General features: G+C 42.4%; 1 protein-coding gene across 2 annotated transcripts in view; it reads right to left on the reverse strand.

The window, feature by feature from the left end:
* Positions 1-3,853: 3,853 nt before the first annotated feature.
* LOC140733681 (uncharacterized) overlaps positions 3,854-18,052 on the reverse strand; it is a 52,809-nt gene continuing 38,610 nt past the window's right edge. For both annotated transcript variants that reach the window (XM_073057364.1, XM_073057365.1), the window contains one exon: positions 3,854-5,272. In XM_073057364.1, coding sequence (XP_072913465.1) covers positions 5,075-5,272 — 198 coding nt within the window. In that variant the 3' untranslated portion in view covers positions 3,854-5,074. The remainder of the gene's footprint in view (positions 5,273-18,052) is intronic.

Raw genomic sequence — 18,052 nt, forward strand, 5'->3', positions numbered from 1 at the left:
CAACACAAGGTGACCAATTATTCCTGTGGTACACAAGCCCCATAGAACTGCAGTAATATTCCTTTTGATAGTGTCCTACGAGGGAACATAGTCTGGTTAGATGTTTGAGCTTATTTCTGCCTGGAAAGTCAGGCATTATTCTGTGTATGTCATATGCATGATGCACTGAGGGAGCTCAGGCACTTGACAAGAACATCCCTAGAAACGGATGTTCGGGCAGGTTGTTCCTCTATTCCTGTTCCTTGGAGTTTGGCACCTACCCACTGGCTTAATGGAGACAAATTAGATTGAGAACAGCTTTGCATGATTTGGACAAACAAGTCAGCATAAGATCTAACTGATGCTACATTTGTGGTATGCACATCTCGGTGAAACCTCAGTGCCATTTTGTTTTCAATGTACAAGATTAAATACGTTCAATGTATAATGCAGTATATTGTCAGCTACTGGCACTAGATATTCTGTTGCACAACGTACCATTACAGAGGTAGTGTGGAACAATTAGAGATAATATGTACCATCTTCTTTATTAAATTAGTTTTATTTCCACCAATGTACATGCATACATATATAATTGGTTCAAGGTATTTTGCTCCATTGAGTCTATATAAAACTATAAATTCCAATGTGGGCCAAGGTCTGGCAGATGGAATACAACGTTGGTAAATGCAAGATCATCCACTTTGGAAGGAGTAATAGAAGAGCAGATTATTATTTAAATGGTGAATGATTGCAGCATGCTGTTGTGCAGAGGGACTTGGGAGTGCTTGTTCATGAATCGCAAAAAGCTGGCTTGCAGGTACAACAGGTTATTAAGAATGCAAACAGAATGTTGGCCTTCATTGCTGGAGGGATTGAATTCAGGAGCAGGGAGGTCATGCTGCAACTATACAGGGTACTGGTGAGGCCGCACCTGGAGTACTGTGTGCAGTTCTGGTCTCCATACTTGAGGAAGGATATACTGGCTTTGGAGGCAGTGCAAAGGAGATTCACCAGGTTGATTCCAGAGATGAAGGGGTTAACCTATGAGGAGAGATTGAGTCACCTGGGACTATACTCTCTGGAATTCAGAAGAATGAGAGAGGATCTTACAGAAACATACAAAATTTTGAAAGGGGTAGATAAGATAGAAGTAGGAACGTTGTTTCCATTGGTAGGTGAGACTAGAACTAGGGGACATTGCCTCAAGATTCAGGGAGAGAAGATTTAGGATGGAGATGAGGAGAAACCGTTTTTCTCAGAGAGTGGTGAATCTGTGGAATTCTGCCCAGGGAAGCAGTTGAGGCTTCCTCACTAAATATATTTAAGAAACGGTTAGATAGATTTTTACATAGTTGGGGAATTAAGGGTTATGGGGGAAAGGCAGGTAGATGGAGCTGAGCTTACAGACAGATCAGCCATGATCTTATTGAATGGCGGGGCAGGCTCAATAGGCCGCATGGCCAACTCCTGCTCCTATTTCTTATGTTCTTATGTTCAATATGCTTTGCAGATTAGCTAAGCAATTATTCAAATTATTTGTGGAGAGTTCATGAAGTAAGTGATCTCAGCTGTATAACAAAATAGATGATAGTGAATTATCAGACTGATTTATACACACTGTAGAAAAATGTGAAATGTAAAATGGTGACTGATTCATGACTATTCAGTCTACAATATTACCAAAATAATGACATTGTCTTAAATGATTAGTCTCAAAGAGTACCTTGTGTCCTGTCTTATAAGTAACACCTGATCTATACTGCTACAATGGCTACATTTAGGCAGACGTATTCACCTTTGGTCACTTCTGCTGAGTGTCTGAGTATTGGCTCCTGGTTGCACTCACCTCCTGAATAACTGATCCACTGATCTACTGGACTGAATTTGAAGACTTTATGTTTACTACCAGCGACCAAAGATGTGCCTACATACAAATTAAATCAAGCTTAATTATCATTCAATCATACATGCATACAACTGAACTCTGGGACCAAGGTGCAAAACATACACAGCACGTTCAAAACAGCAAAGGGACAAAAAAAAACATAGTCACATAAGAAAAGGCATATATAGTCCAACACCCTGAATGGCGTGTCCCGCAAATTGATGGCACAGTTCCTGTCAATCCACAGGTCAAACACTGGAGGGCAGCACCAGCAGGAGATCAGTCCTAACTGAGAAGGGACGCCATACTACATCATCTCTGGCGTCTCCTCACCTGGGCTGCAGCAGCTGGCAAGCCCCCGGTTTGAGGCCTAGTCCTTGCTACAACCGAGTCCACGCTACTGCCTCACTGTCTGTTGTGCCACCAAGGGAAACAGGCCTGCTGTATCTTACATTATCAGTGTCCAACAGGGTCTTGCGATTCCAAGAGAAATGCCTTAGACAGTCACTCACGGTTACAGTGCATGCTGCTTTTGTGCACCAACTCCAATGCCTTCTAGTAGCTGACAGCAGCATGGTCTGGACCCAGGTCAGCTCCTCTGAACCCAATTTGGTTCCTCTGACCCACCGGCTGGCTCCTTCTCTGGCCTGCCGACCAGCTCCCCTACTCTGGCCCGCCAGCTGACCTCTGCTTCTCTGTCCCGTTGGCCGGCTTCTCTTTCTCCAACTTGCCAGCCGGCTCCTACGACACCCCGGCCGGCTACTCCAAAACAACGAGCAGCTCCCTAATGTGGTAGACATATGCACCCATAGTTCTTGGAGTCCAGTACAGTCTGACAATAATAAGAAGCACATTTAACAATGAAAAGAACACCTTTGGGACTGCTGCATCCAAATGTGCTGCCATCTTACCAGAAGTATATACATGCCCTGATGCAGTCATCATTTGAAAAGGTGTGAACTCTGATCACTTTGCTGCAAACCTAACAATACTTTTACTGGTGATCTAGAACTTTTAGTCAGGAGTGAGCCCTACAACTGTGATTGGCTTACAATTTCCCTAGGGGAGCTGGCTCGATGAAGGGGCAAAGCCCGAGTCTCATCTGCACAGTCAGATGAATTAGCCCCGACACAAAATGCTGAAAGCAAGTTTGACATAAGCTAAGCCTCATCCCCAAGTTAGCGGATTGCCATAGCATTCAACAAATATTAGAAAACAACCACACCATTAAACATATCGAAATATCATATTTTGTTACAAAATTAAATATGTAAATTTACTTCAAATTCAATAATTTATATGAACAAAAATAATTCAAAACATTAAATTACCTTGGTTTCTTATAGCCAATCATCTCAATTCGAATATGCAAAGCCATTGCTGCACTAATCTAACCTGGCATAGATTGTTCATCTGAATTCCCCATCCTGAGTAATGGGGGACGGTCATAACTTTGTTTCCTCACTTTGCACTGCAAAGCTGAAGCACAGCCTGAAACACTCTGGTAAACAGTAGAAAGGAACTTAGTTAATTGTACAAGTATTTCCCTGCTAAATCCTGGATTTGAGATGAAGGGTCCTTGATGGGGAGGAGATAGACGGGATTGTCTTTTTCCAAAATACTACCATGTTCCTTAGCATTTTGCATGTTCCTTTCCCAAAACACTACCATTTGATCTTTCACATCTTCACAAGTGTGCAGAGGAGAACTTGTTGTTATATGTCGTCTTCGACACGATGAGTAGAATTTTGTTTTCACTGCCTGGAGCTGTGCATCACCCAATCTGTACAATATGAACATGATTTTTGTGAACATGAAATGTTAGCCAATGTGCTATTTTTAAATTAACAATAAATAGAATTTGGAATTTTTGGAAAAAATCAGGATCAGAATCAGAATCAGGTTTAATATCTTTGGCATATGTCATCAAATTTGTTGTTTTGTGGCAGCGGTACATTGCAATGCATAATAATAAAAAACTGAAAATTAAAAAGGCAATTATTTATTTATCTTTAGTAATAAGTTTAATTAGAATATGCATTTTTCAACACATCAAGTATTTGGCAGAATATAGGAAAAAGTTTGAATTTCTAAAACAAGATTTTGGTCAAAGATCACCTTGTGATGTGAAAATGGTTACAACTTACCACAACGTGTGGCCACAGAAAAGTAACAAAAATAAAGAAGAATATGTTGGGGAGTTTTACTGAAATGTCGACTGTACTCTTTTCCACAGATGCTGCCTGACCTGCTGAGTTCCTCTAGCGTTTTGGGTGTGTCGGTTGGATTTCCAGCATCTGCAGATTTTCTCTTGTTTGTGCAGATTCCACAGTATGTTTAAAGGAGTAAACAGTCAATGTTTTGGGCTGAGACCCTTCATCAGGACTGGGGAGGAAGAAGTACAAGGTAGCAGGTGATAGGTGAAACCGAGAGAACAGGAGGGGTGAAGTAAATTAAGGGACATTTTCATTAAGGGATAGATCAAGGACTGGGGTAAAAGTCTTAAAACTTTAGAAAAGAGATACTACAAAAAGTGTAGTAATTAACTAAAATCCACTGCCTCTAGGGATAGCAGACATAGAATCAATTAATGCTAATTTGCAGGGCTCTGGGGAAAATGTGGGATAATTTGACTGATTGTATAGACTTGATGGGCTGCAGCCATAGGATGATTTGCTTCTATGAAGTGATCCTTGTGTATGATATGCATGCAGAGAGTAGAGGAAAAATTAGCCAGCAGGGTTCAGAATTAAAGCTAGTTCTGTAAAATGTGTTTGACTGGATGGGCAATAGGAAAGGAAGGAGAGCAAATAGATAACAACTAACTCGTGGATGGGAAAAAAATGAGGATTTAGCACTGAAAAGTTGAGGGTGATTTGAGTTGAGAGATGGATTGTCTTGGGGCAAAGATTTTCTCTAATTTCCAAAATGGTTTTTCTAGAGTTACACTCTGCCCTGATATAATGCTGGACATTGGAACTAGCTGGGTGCCAGAAAAACTTGAGTTTGTTCATGGAAACAAACACAGCAATGTTTTTTGTTCATAGCATTTGTTGCAAAGTAGAATTTTATAGTGTTATGTTAAACAAAACACAAGTTTTTTTACAAATTGCACATCAAATCCAAAGAAAAATACACATTTTCTAGCTTATTTATTTCATCCACTGTATATAAAGCTACAAATTATTTTACACATCGACTAAAACATTATTGAGCATATTTTCTATCATTCCTGCTTATTGACCCAGTTAATTTTGCCAAACCAGACACTCTGGAGAGTTCCTGCCATTTTTCAGACTGAACGGACTGTTCCAGTGCATTCTGGGATTTCAGAGTGGAAATGTCTTCATCAATTAAATGTATCTCAGAGTAGACGTGAGAGAGCTCTTCTTCCTTACTTGAAAACTGTGATAAAGAGTTGATATTTGTGCCACGTAAATATCGATTCATGTTAGGTTTGTTTATTCAATAAATAACAATGTGACTGGTCAGGAATGAACCCTCCAGTTCAAAATTTCAGTAAATCAATTTTACCCACCTGTCCACCATGTTCTCACTCTCTTTATTAAATTACCCTCCCCCAATTGGTTCCATCTGCCCATCATCTAATAATCCACTTGAGTTTCTTCTGTTTACAGTTACTGTTCTATAGATTTGCTAAGTATGCCCACAGAGAAAGAATCTCAGGGTTGTATAGAACATAGAACAATACAGCACAGTGCAGGCCTTTTGGCCCACAATGTTGTGCTGACCCTTAAACCCTGCCTCCCATTTAACCCCCCACCTTAAATTCTTCCATATAACTGTCTAGTAGTCTCTTAAATTTCACTATTGTATCTGCCTCCACCACTGTCTCAGGCAGTGCATTCCACGCACCAACCACTCTCTGAGTAAAAAACCTTCCTCTAGTATCCCCCTTGAACTTCCCTCCCCTTACCTTAAAGCCATGTCCTCTTGTACTGAGCAGTGGTGCCCTGGGGAGAGGCACTGGCTGTCCACTCTATCTATTCCTCTTAATATCTTGTATACCTCTATCATGTCTCCTCTCATCCTCCTTCTCTCCAGAGAGTAAAGCCCCAGCTCCCTTAATCTCTGATCATAATCCATACTCTCTAAACCAGGCAGCATCCTGGTAAATCTCCTCCGTACTGTTTCCAAAGCTTCCACATCCTTCCTATAGTGAGGCGACCAGAACTGGACATCCTTAATATAGTATTACAAACATTTAACAGACTTTTCGATACGGAGAACATTTTCAACTTTTACTTCTATTTTAACTGTCAATATTTTTTTAAGAATAACCCTTGATCTCCGAGTCTGCCATTTATTTGTGGGGTATGTGTTGACTTTGTGTATTTGTGTATGTGGTGACTTTTTACTTTCTCCCTTTCCTATCTCCTAACCCTCCCTTGGCTGGTTTCATCTGTCTATCATCCCTCCCTTCCTATTTATTTCCACCAGCAAGGTTGTGTCTCACTCCACCCTCTTATGCTAACTACCTTCTGTCTACTCTCTCATTCCTGATGCAAGGGCTTGGCCTGAAATGTTGACCATTCCTTTGCCCCCAAAGAAGCTGTTTGAGCCCATTGAGTTCTTCCTGCAGCTTGTGGTTTCTATCTTAGCTCCGGATTCAAGCATCTGCAGTTTCTTGTCTCTCCATTAAATTAAGTTTGGTTCAAAATGCAATAGATTAGCAGTAAGGTTTCCAGTCTTAACGGGTGGGGGGGAGGGCAGATGCTGTTTTGCTGAAATGGGTGGGGGGGTGTGGTTGATGTGTTGATACTTGCAGCTGCCTGCCTAGGGGAGAGGTTCTTTGGGGTTTTTATCATTTTTCTGTCACTCATTCTTTGGCGGTTCTGCTTTTCATGGAAGTCTGCAAAGACTAAGTACTTCAGATTGTATACTGTGTCCATTCTCTGATAATAAACGGAACCATTTAACAATTAACATTTTCAACAAGCTGATTTATCTTACAGATCAGGCATCTAGCAGAGAACACGACAACTGCTGAAGTTTCACCCTCAAATTACACTGCGACTTGAATTCTAGATTTTTGACCAAACGGCAAGAATGATGTCATCTTGCCAAACTGGTATGAACCGCTGTACAGTATATGGTGACTGCTTTTAGTGATAGATGTTCTTAAAGCTCCAGATGCAGTTAAAAATACTAATGTGTCAGGATAATTTTAAATAAGATTGCAATATCAGTACATAGCAGTACATCAGTACATCAGCAGGTAGAAATAGATAAACTGCTGTTTGGTTTATTGTTGCCCTCTAGTGTTTCTTGTGCTATCGACACTGAGCCAATTGAATTATCCATATTATAATGTTTTGCTGTAACTGACTGATTCATGACCAAATCTAATAGTTGAACTGATGAAAACTAATTTCACACATCAAACAGGTTGCATTTTCAGATTCAGACCATAAGGCATAAGAGCAGAATTAGGCCATTCAGTCCATCGAGTCTGCTCCGCTGGTCCTGGATACCACTCCACCCCACACACCTGCCTTCTTGCTATATCCTCTGATGCCCTGACTGATCAGGAAATAATCAACTTCTGCCTTAAATATGCCCACAGACTTGGCCTTCACCGCAGTCTGTGGCAGAGCATTTCACAGATTCACTACTCTCTAGTTAAAAAAATTCTTCCTTTCCTCTGTTCTAAAAGGTTACCCTCAATTTTGAGGCTGTGCCCTCTCGTTCTGGATACCTCCACCATAGGAAACATCCTCTTTGCCTCCACCCTATCTAATCCTTTCAACATTCAGAAGGTTTCAATGAGATCCCCACACATTCTTCTAAATCCCGGTGAGTACAGGCCCAAAGCTGCCAAATGCGTCTTATTGTTAATCCCTTCATTCCCGGAATCATCCTTGTGAACCTCCTCTGGAATAATTAAAATATTATTCTTTAAAACATCCAATTGTCCTCCATTAAAATGATCAAAACCTTAAGACCCCTTAAGACATAGGGGCACAATAAGGTCATTTGGCCCATCAAGTCAGCTCTGCCATTTCATCATGGCTGATCCACTCCCCTCTCAACCCCATTAAACTGTCTTCTCCAATAGCCTTTCACGCTCTGACTAATCAAGAACCTATTAACCTCCGCCTTAAATATACCCAATAACTTGGCCTCCACAGCCACCTATGGCAACAAATTCCACAGATTCACCACCTCTGGCTAAAGAAGTTCCTCCTCATCTCTGTTCAAATAGACATCTCTCTATTTTGAGGCTGTGTCCTCGGGTCCTAGACTCCCCAACCAAAGGAAACACCCTCTTCATGTCCACTCTATCTAGGTCTTACAACATTCTATAGGTTTCAATGAGATCCCTCCCCCCGCAACCATTATTCTAAATTTCAGCGAGTACAGGCCCAATAACCTAGCAATCGCTGCTCATATGATAAATCTTTAGCAGATTGTTGCTGTAAACCGCAAAGTGCTCCTGCACAAACAATATGAACAAGAAAATCAATTGTAGCAGATTGATTAGATTGAGAGAGGCGTACAAGGGTTGGCAATCTGATCGTACCCATTTCACACCAAGGCCAAAAGTTCAAATTACTCCTAAAGGCATTGAAAAGTGCACTGAGTGCATAAAATTAATATTTCTTCCAACCAATTAAAGAATTCGATGACATAGGACTTCCCAGAATTTGATCTCCATTAATGAATATGGAGCAGGACATTGAATTTTTAATCTCAGGCTTAAAATTCACTGATATTTTGCAGATATACTATATTCTGCCCTGGCATTGAAGCTGTCTCAGATTCCAGGAAGGGGACAAGTCAGCACCAGGAACAGGTGGATACATTGAAATAGAATGGTACAGCAGAGAAACAGGCCACTCGGCCCACAATATTGTGCTGAAATAATTGAGCTAATGACATCTTGATCCCTTCTACCTTCACATGGTCCGCATCTCTCCATTCAGGACATTGCACTGTACTGCTGCCACTAAACACCAATTTTCATGACACATGTCAGTGGTAATAAACTTGATTCTGATCCTTTGCAATATTCCTGTACCTATCTAAGAGCCTCTGTGATATCCACCACACCCCAGGCAATGCACTCTCCAGTGTGTGCGAAAACATACCTCACACACCTCCTTTGAACTTTCCCCTCTTAGCTTAACTGCACGGCCTCTGGTATTAGACATTTTGACCCTGTCTACCCTATCTATGATTCTTGTAATTTTATAAACATCTGTCAGGTCTCCCCTCAGCCTCCAGAAAAAAAAACCAACCCTAGTTTGAACAACATCCCCTTACACCAGATGACTCTGATCAATGCAGTCTCTTGCCAAACATCTTCTGCACTCTCTCCATGTCCTCCATTCCTTCCTATAATGGGATGACCAGTACTGAATGCAATACTCCAGATCCGGTCTAAATTGAGTTTTAATTTTTTATTTATTCATTCATTAGCACAGTAAATGGCCCTTCCGGCCCAATTTCCCCCATGTGACCAACTAACCTACCCTATGTCTTTGGAATGTGGGAGGACACTGGAGCATCTGGATGAAACCCACAAGATCACGGGGAGACTGTAGAAACTCCTTGCAGACAATAGTGAGAATTGAGCACAGGTTGCTAGTGCTGTAATAATGTCATGCTAACTGATATTTATAAAGCAGCAGTGATAGGCAACTCTATAGTTAGGGGGTCAGTCAGGCGATTCTGTGGACGCAGGAAAAATGCACGGATGGTAGTTTGACTCCCAGCAGGTCCGGGATGTTTCTGATTGCGTCTATGATATCCTGAAGCGGGAAGGAGAACAGCCATAGGTCGTGGATCATATTGGTACCAATGACATAGGTAGGAAAAGGGAGGAGGTCCTGAAAGTAGACTACAGGGAGTTAGGAAGGAAATTGAGAAGCAGGACCACAAAGGTAGTAACCTCGGGATTACTGCCTGTGCCATATGACACATTGTGTACAGTTCTGGTCACCGAATTATAGGAAATATGTCAACAAAATAGAGAGAGTACAGAGAAGATTTACTAGAATGTTACCTGGGTTTCAGCACCTAAGTTACAGGGAAAGGTTGAACAAGTTAGGCCTTTATTCTTTGAAGTGTAGAAAGTTGAGGGGGGACTTGATAGAGGTATTTAAAATTATGAGGGGGATAGATAGAGTTGACGTGGATAGGCTTTTTCCATTGAGAGTAGGGGAGATTCAAACCAAACAAGAGGAAATGATAAAAAACACAAAATGCTGGCAGAACTCAGCAGGCCAGACAGCATCTATGGGAGGAGGTAATAACGGCGTTTTGGGCCGAAACCCTTCATCAGGAATGAAGTAACATGGGATGGTCGAGGGGGGATAAGAAGTGGGGGGAGGGATAAAGTAGAGAGCTGGGAAGTGATAGGCTGGAGGGAAATGGGCTAGGGGGAAGGTGGAGAATTATGGGAAATAAAAGAGAAAGAAAGGTAGGGCTGGGGGGAGAGATTATAGTGAGGGGGGAAAAAGAGAGAGAAGGAGAACCAGATTAAAATAATAGATAGGGATGGGGGTAAGGGGTATCAACGGAGGTCAGTGAGTTGGATGTTCATGCCGGCAGGAAGGAGGCTACCTAGGCGGGAGATAAGGTATTGCTCCATCGACCTGCGTGTGGCCTTATCTTGACGGTAGAGGAGGCCATGGACGGACATGTCGGAGTGGGAGTGGTCTGTGGAATTGAAGTGTGTGGCCACAGGGAGATCCTGCTACTGCTGGAGGACTGAGCACCGGGCATGAGAGGACATGAGTTCAGAGTTAAGGGGCACAAGTTTAGAGGTAACATGGGGGGGGGGGGGAACTTCTTCACTCAGAGAGTGGTAGCTGTGTGGAACGAGCTTCTAGTAGAAGTGGTAGAGGCAGGTTCAATTTTGTCATTAAAAAAAAATTGGATAGGTATATGGACAGGAAAGGAATGGCGGGTTATGGGTTGAGTGCGGGTCAGTGGGACTAGGTGAGAGTAGGCGTTCGGCATGGACTAGAAGGGCCAAGATGGCCTGTTTCCATGCTGTAATTGTCATATAGTTATATGACAGTGAGTATAGGAATACAGTGAGTTAGAGGATAAATGTGTGGCTGAGGGATTGGAGCAGGGGGCAGGGATTCAGATTTCTGGATCATTCGGACCTCTTTTGGGGCAGGAGTTACCTGTACAAAAAGGACAGGTTGCACTTGAATCCCAGGGGGACCAATATCCTAGTGGGGAGGTTTGCTACAGGGGAGAGTTTAAACTAGAATGGCTGGGGGGTGAGAAACAAACTGAAGAGATGGAGGAAGAGGCGGTTGGCTCACAAATAGAGAAAGATTGGAGACAGTGCGAGAGGGATAGGCAGGTGATAGAGATGGGACGTGCTCAGACCTATGGTTTGAGATGTATCTATTTTAATGCAAGGAGTATTAAGAACAAAGCAGATAAGTTTAGAGCGTGGACTAGTACTTGGGGCCATGATGTTGTGGCCATTACAGAGACTTGGATGGCTCAGGATAAGTAATGGTTACTTCGAGTGCCAGGCTTTAGATGTTTCAGAAAGGACGGGGGGGTGGGGGGGGGCAAAAGAGGTGGTGGTGTGGCACTGTTGATCAGAGATAGCGTCACGGCTGCAGAAAAGGAGGAAGACATGGAGGGATTGTCTATGGAGTTTCTGTGGGTGGAAGTTAGGAACAGAAAGGGGTCAATAACTCTACTGGGTGTTTTTTATAGACCACCCAATATTAAAGGGACATCGAGGAGCAGATAGGGAGACAGACCTCAAATATCAATTGGCATGTCCCTAGAATGAGGGGTTTAGATGGGGTGTAATTTGTTAGGTGTGTTCAGGAAGGTTTCTTGACACAATATGAAGATAGGCCTACAAGAAGAGAGGCTGTATTTGATCTGGTATTGGGAAATGAACCTGTTCAGGTGTCAGATCTCTCAGTGGGAGAGCATTTTGGAGATAGTGATCACAATTCTATCTCCTTTACCATAGCATTGGAGAGGGATAGGAACAGACAAATTAGGAAAACATTTAATTGGAGTAAGGGGAAATATGAGGCTATCAGGCAGGAGCTTGGAAGCATAAATTGGGAACAGATGTTCTCAGGGAAATGTACAGAAGAAATGTGGCAAATCTTCAGGGGTTATTTGCATGGGGATCTGCGAAGATACGTTCCAATGAGACAGGGAAAGGATGGTAGGGTATAGGAACCATGTTGTACAAAGGCTGTTGTAAATCTAGTCAAGAAGAAAAGAACAGCTTATGAAAGGTTCAAAAAACTAGCTAATGATAGAGATCTAGAAGATTATAAGGCTAGCAGGAAGGAGTTCAAGAAAGAAATTAGGAGAGCCAGAAGGGGCCATGAGAAGGCCTTAGTGGACAGGATTAAGGAAAACCCCAAGGCATTCTACAACTACCGGTATGTGAAGAACAAAAGGATAAGATGTGAAAGAATAGGACCAATCAAGTGTAACAGTGGAAAAGTGTGTATGGAACTGGAGGAGATAGCAAAGCTACGTAGTGAATACTTTGTTCCAGTATTCACTATGGAAAAGGATCTTGGCGATTGTAGGGATGACTTACAGCAGACTGAAAAGCTTGAGCATGTAGATATTAAGATAGAGGATGTGTTGGAGCTTTTGGAAAGCAGCAAGCTGGATAAGTCGCTGGGACCGAGTGAGATGTACCCCAGGGCTACTGTTGGAGGCAAGAGAGAAGATTGCTGAGCCTCCAGTGATGATCTTTGCCATCAATGGGGACGCAGAGGTTCCGGAGGACTGTAGGGTTGTAGATGTTATTCCATTATTGAAGAAAGAGAGTAGAGATAGCCCAGGAAATTATAGGCCAGTGAGTCTTACTTCAGTGGTGGGTAAGTTGATGGAGAAGATCCTGAGGGGCAGGATTTATGAACATTTGGAGAGGCATAATATGATTAGAAATAGTCAGAATGGCTTTGTCAAGGGCAGGTTGTGCCTTACGAACCTGATTGAATTTTTTGAGAATGTGATTAAACACATTGATGAAGGTAGAGCAGTAGATGTAGTGTATATGGATTTCAGCAAGGCATTTGATAAGGTACCCCAAGCAAGGCTTATTGAGAAAGTAAGGAGGCATGGGAACCAAGGGGACATTGCTTTGTGGATCCAGAACTGGCTTGCCCACAGAAGGCAAAGAGTGGTTGTAGACGGGTCATATTCTGCATGGAGGTCGGAGACCAGTGGTGTGCCTCAGGGATCTGTTCTGGGACCCCTTCTTTTCGTGAATTTTATACATGATCTGGATGGGTTTGTAAATTTGCTGATGACACAAAGGTTGGGGGTGTTGTGAATAGTGTGGAAGGCTGTCGGAGGTTACAACGGGACATCGATAGAATGCAAAACTGGGCTGAGAAGTGGCATATGGAGTTTGACCCAGATAAGTGTGAGGTGGTTCATTTTGGTAGGTCAAGTATGATGGCAGAATATAGTATTAATGGTAAGACTCTTGGCAGTGTGGAGGATCAGAGGGATCTTGGGGTCTGAGTCCATAGGACACTCAAAGCTGCTGCGCAGGTTGACTGTGTGGTTAAGAAAGCATATGGTGCATTGGCCTTCATCAATCGTGGGATTGAGTTTAGGAGCTGAGAGGTATTGTTGCAGCTATATAGGATCCTGGTCAGACCCCACTTGGAATTCTGTGCTCAGTTCTGGTTGCCTCACTACAAGAAGGATGTGGAAACCATTGAAAGGGTGCAGAGAAGATTTACAAGGATGTTGCCTGGATTGGGGAGCATGCCTTATGAGAATAGGCTGAGTGAACTTGGCCTTATTTCCTTGGAGTGACGGAGGATGCGAGGTGACCTGATAGAGGTTTATAAGATGTTGAGAGGCATTGATCGTGTAGATAGTCAGAGGCTTTTTCCCAGGACTGAAATGGCTAGAACAAGAGTGTACAGTTTTAAGGTGCTTGCAAGTAGGTACAGAGGAGAAGTTAGGGGTAATTTTTTTATGCAGAGAGTGGTGAGCACGTGGAATGGGCTGCCGGTGACGGTGGTGGAGGCGGATACGATACGGTCTTTTAAGAGACTCCTGGACAGGCACATGGAGCTCAGAAAAATAGAGGGCTATTGGTAACCCTTGGTAATTTCTAAGGCAAGGACATGTTCGGCACAGCCTTGTGGGCTGAAGGGCCTGTATTATGCTGTAGGTTTTCTATGTTTCTACAACCTCCTGTCAATGTTTTAGGCATTTCTGGAGAGGAAGGCAGTAAGACAATGCTGAGGCACACTTAATTTCATTGGGCAAAGTTGCTGGATTTCAGTTTGGACAGGAGGAATGTCAAAGGGATCTGAAATCAGTTTCAAAAATTGTGACCATTTAGGAATTTGAACCAAATTCCTAAGCAGTCCTGAATCTGTGATTAACAAAGTACTCCTGGCAAGCAAAATGGACCTTTTCTGCCTTTGATTCGTTAGAATGGATCAACGTCTGATCAGAGCTCAGACAGTGAAAATGCAGAAGACTTCCTGAGAGCTGAATTACATATGCATCTTTGTTTTTCCAATCAAGATAGTGTAAACTATTTAAGAAAAGCAATGAAAATCTTCCTTGCTGGATCATGTAGCACCATGTTTCGGTACACTATATGTTTTGCTTTCAAATAAGGATGAACTGTAATGGAAAATAAGGAACCCGAACTGTCTAATTTTGTGGATAATTTTCCCTTGTAGTCCTTCACTCATCTGACTTACACAGAGGATTCTAAACATATAGAGCAACAGCAGAAAAGAATGTGCAACACTCATCTTGTTATAACTGTGAGGGCCTTGGTATAACACTTTCTCCAAGATAGAGCACACCAACAGTGCAGCACCATCTCAATACAGCATTGCACAATAACACTCCTCAGCCTTTTTTCTCCAGTCCTGCCGAAGGGTTTCAGCCCGAAATATCGTCTGCACTTTTTTCCTCATAGATGCTGGCTGGCCCGCTGAGTTCCTCCAGCATTTTGTATGTGGGTTGCTTGGATTTCCAGCATCTGCAGATTTTCTCTTGTTTGTGATTTTACTGCACTGAAACGTTAGCCTGGATTGTTGCGTTTTGTTGTATTGAAAATAACTTCAATCCAATTAGCTCTGCGATCAGAAGGTGTGAAATAAAAAGCTTGTTTTTCCCCATATTGTCCTTCCTTTCCATTGAACGCTCCAAGGGATATTTAAAAATTTACATTAGATATACATATGATAACTCAATGTTCTTTTAAATTTGTTATCTATAAATTTGAATTTGTTTTATATATATATATCCTATAAAAAGAATAAATTAGTATTTTGAATTATCATGAACCCAGTAAGCTTTTCTTCCAATCCACCTGTGTAGAGTTAAAAAATTCAATGAAAGTATCAATTCTGATGCATGTTCAGGCTGCACTAGTTTTGATTCAGATTCATTTCTTTATCACATCTACATTAAAAATGCAGTGAAATGTGTCATTTTGCATTAAGAATCAACACATGCATATGCTGGGGCCAGCCTGTTAGTGTTGCCGAACGTTCTGGCGCAAGTGGGGGAGGGTCAATGTTTCTGCCGCTACTTGTGCGTGGGGGGGGAGGGGTCTTTGGGGTTCTGAGCTTCCTGTTTTGTGGATGTCTGTAAAGAGCAAGAATTTCAGGTTGTATACTGTATAACATTCTCAGATATTAAATTAAACTATTTGAACAACACATGCCCATGATGATTCAGTCGCCTCCTTTTAAATAGCTGAGCCACGTCACAATTTTTCCATTTTTAAACTTCGATTCACTGCTCAATAATTGCTTAAATAATTTACAATCTTAGGCGACTAGATATTTTCCAGTATTGTGGGATAAAAACTTCATATACTGTAGGCAAATGTATTTTGGTTGAAACCTGTTGGCATCGTAAATCCCCATTGGCAGTAATAATAGAATTCACTCTCGATACACTCAGTGGGCACTTTATTAGGTACCTCCTATACCTAGCAAAGTGTTTGTTCATGATCTTTTGCTGCTGTAGCCCATCCACTTCAAGGTGCAAAGTGTTGTGGATTCAGAGATGCTCTTCCGCACACCACTGTTGCATCGTTGGTTACTTGTGTTACTCTTGCCTTCCTGTCAGCTTGAATCAGTCTGGCCATTCTCCTCCGACCTCTCTCAGCGACAAGGCATTTTCACCCACAGAACTGCTGCTCACTGGATTTTTTTTTCATCAGTTGTACTATTCTATGTAAACTTTAGAGTCTTTTGTACGTGAAAACATCAGGAGATCAGCAGTTTCTGAGATACTCAAAGCAGCCCGTCGGCACCAACAATTATTCCATGGTCAAAGTCACTTAGATCACATTTCTTCCCCAGTCTGAGGTTTGCTCTGAACAATAACTGAACCTCTCAACCATGTCTGCATGTTTTTATGCACTGAGTTGCTGCCACATAATTGGCTGATTTGATATTTGCATTAATAAGCAGCTGTAAAGGTGTACCTAATAAAATGGCCACTGAGTGTCTGTCACACATGGGGTTAAATTATCTTTCTTCACCCATTCGAGAGCCTTCCTTAATTATTGATGCTAATGGCTAAGTTGTTTAACCAAGCACAAAATTCTCCTAATTGACTTGTCTCAATTGAAGTCTGCCCTTTCAAGTGGATGTCAAATGGATGCTAACATTTTAAACACATTAGCATTAACTTTATGGACTTTAAAAACATGGACTTTAAGAAAGTTATTGAAAGGGTTCCATGTTGCGGAATGGAGAGTGAAAACGCCTGAGGGAAAGAGAAAAGTTGGATTCAGAATTGCCTCGGGCACAGGAAGCAGCAGGTAATTGTCAGAAACACATGTCAGGCAGCGCCTGTGGAGAGGGAAACAGAATTAACCACTGACTTTTATCAATGCTCCATAGAAAGCATCCTATCTGGATGCACCACAGCTTGGAATGAGAACCGCTCCGCCTAGGGCCACAGCAAACTGCAGGGAGTTGTGAACACTTGCCAGCACATCACAGAAACCAGCCGCCCCTCCATGGATTCGATCTGTACTTCCAGTTATCATAGCAGCCAACATAATCAAAGACCCCACCCACTCCAGATATTCTCTCTTCTCCCACCTTCCATACACTCAGAGACAGCTTCTAACCCGCTGCTATAAGACCATTGGACTCTCGACCTATGTCATTATGGCCTTGCACCTTATTGTCTGCCAGAACTGTACTTTCTCTGTAACTGCAACACTTTTATCCTCCATTCTGTCGTTGCTTTCCCTCGTACTACCTCAATGCACTGACATGATGACATAACCTGTATGGATGGCGTGTTAAACAAAGTTTCTCACTATACCCCAGTGCATGTGGCAATAGTCAAACAATTCACATCCTGGCGATTCTCCTCGACACGGTCTCCAGTGCAATCACATTCGTCCTATATCATCATTCCCACAACTGTCCACAGTAGACTAGCTGCAAGGTAACTGATTTTTAAAATATTGTACCATAACATCTCCACTCTCATATTCAACGCTATGAACTCAAAGTTCCTCTAATCACCTTGCGTACTCTGCTGCCAGCTCCAGGGATCCTTGGGTTGGTGTTCCAGGGTTCCTCCGTTCCTCAGTAGTACTTTACCATTCATTTTGTACATTCCAAGGTTTATTATTTCCCCAAGACTTAAACAGGACTAACTTCCATCTGTCATTGCTCCTACCAACACAGTGCTACCATTCTTTAGCCCAAGTCTACAATATCACCACTTTTCATTTCAGCATAATCCAATAGTCTTATTAACAGCTGCTCCTAGAAAAGCTTCCAGATTGTTACTCTATATTACAAGCTGCAAAGATCCCACGTCCATCCCTATGGTCACAGGCTTCCAAACACAAGAATAATCGTTCACCATCACGACGGACGAAGTACAAAGTGGTACGTGATAGGTGAAACTGGAAGAGAGGCAAGGGTGAAGTAAAGTGCTGGGAAGTTGATAGGTGAAAGAGATAAAAGGCTCGAGAAGGGGGAATCTGATAGTAGAGGGTAGAAAACCATGGAAGAAAGGGAAGGGGGTGGAGCACCAAAGGGAGGTGATAGGCAAGTAAGGAGGTAAGGTGGGAGTGAAACAGGAATGGTGAATGGTGAAGGAGGCGGTGGGGGGTGGGGGGGGGGGGGACACAATTACCAGAAGTTTGAGAAATCGATATTCATGCCGTCAGAT

This window comes from Hemitrygon akajei, chromosome 9, assembly GCF_048418815.1.
Source record: "Hemitrygon akajei chromosome 9, sHemAka1.3, whole genome shotgun sequence".
NCBI classification, from domain to species: domain Eukaryota; kingdom Metazoa; phylum Chordata; class Chondrichthyes; order Myliobatiformes; family Dasyatidae; genus Hemitrygon; species Hemitrygon akajei.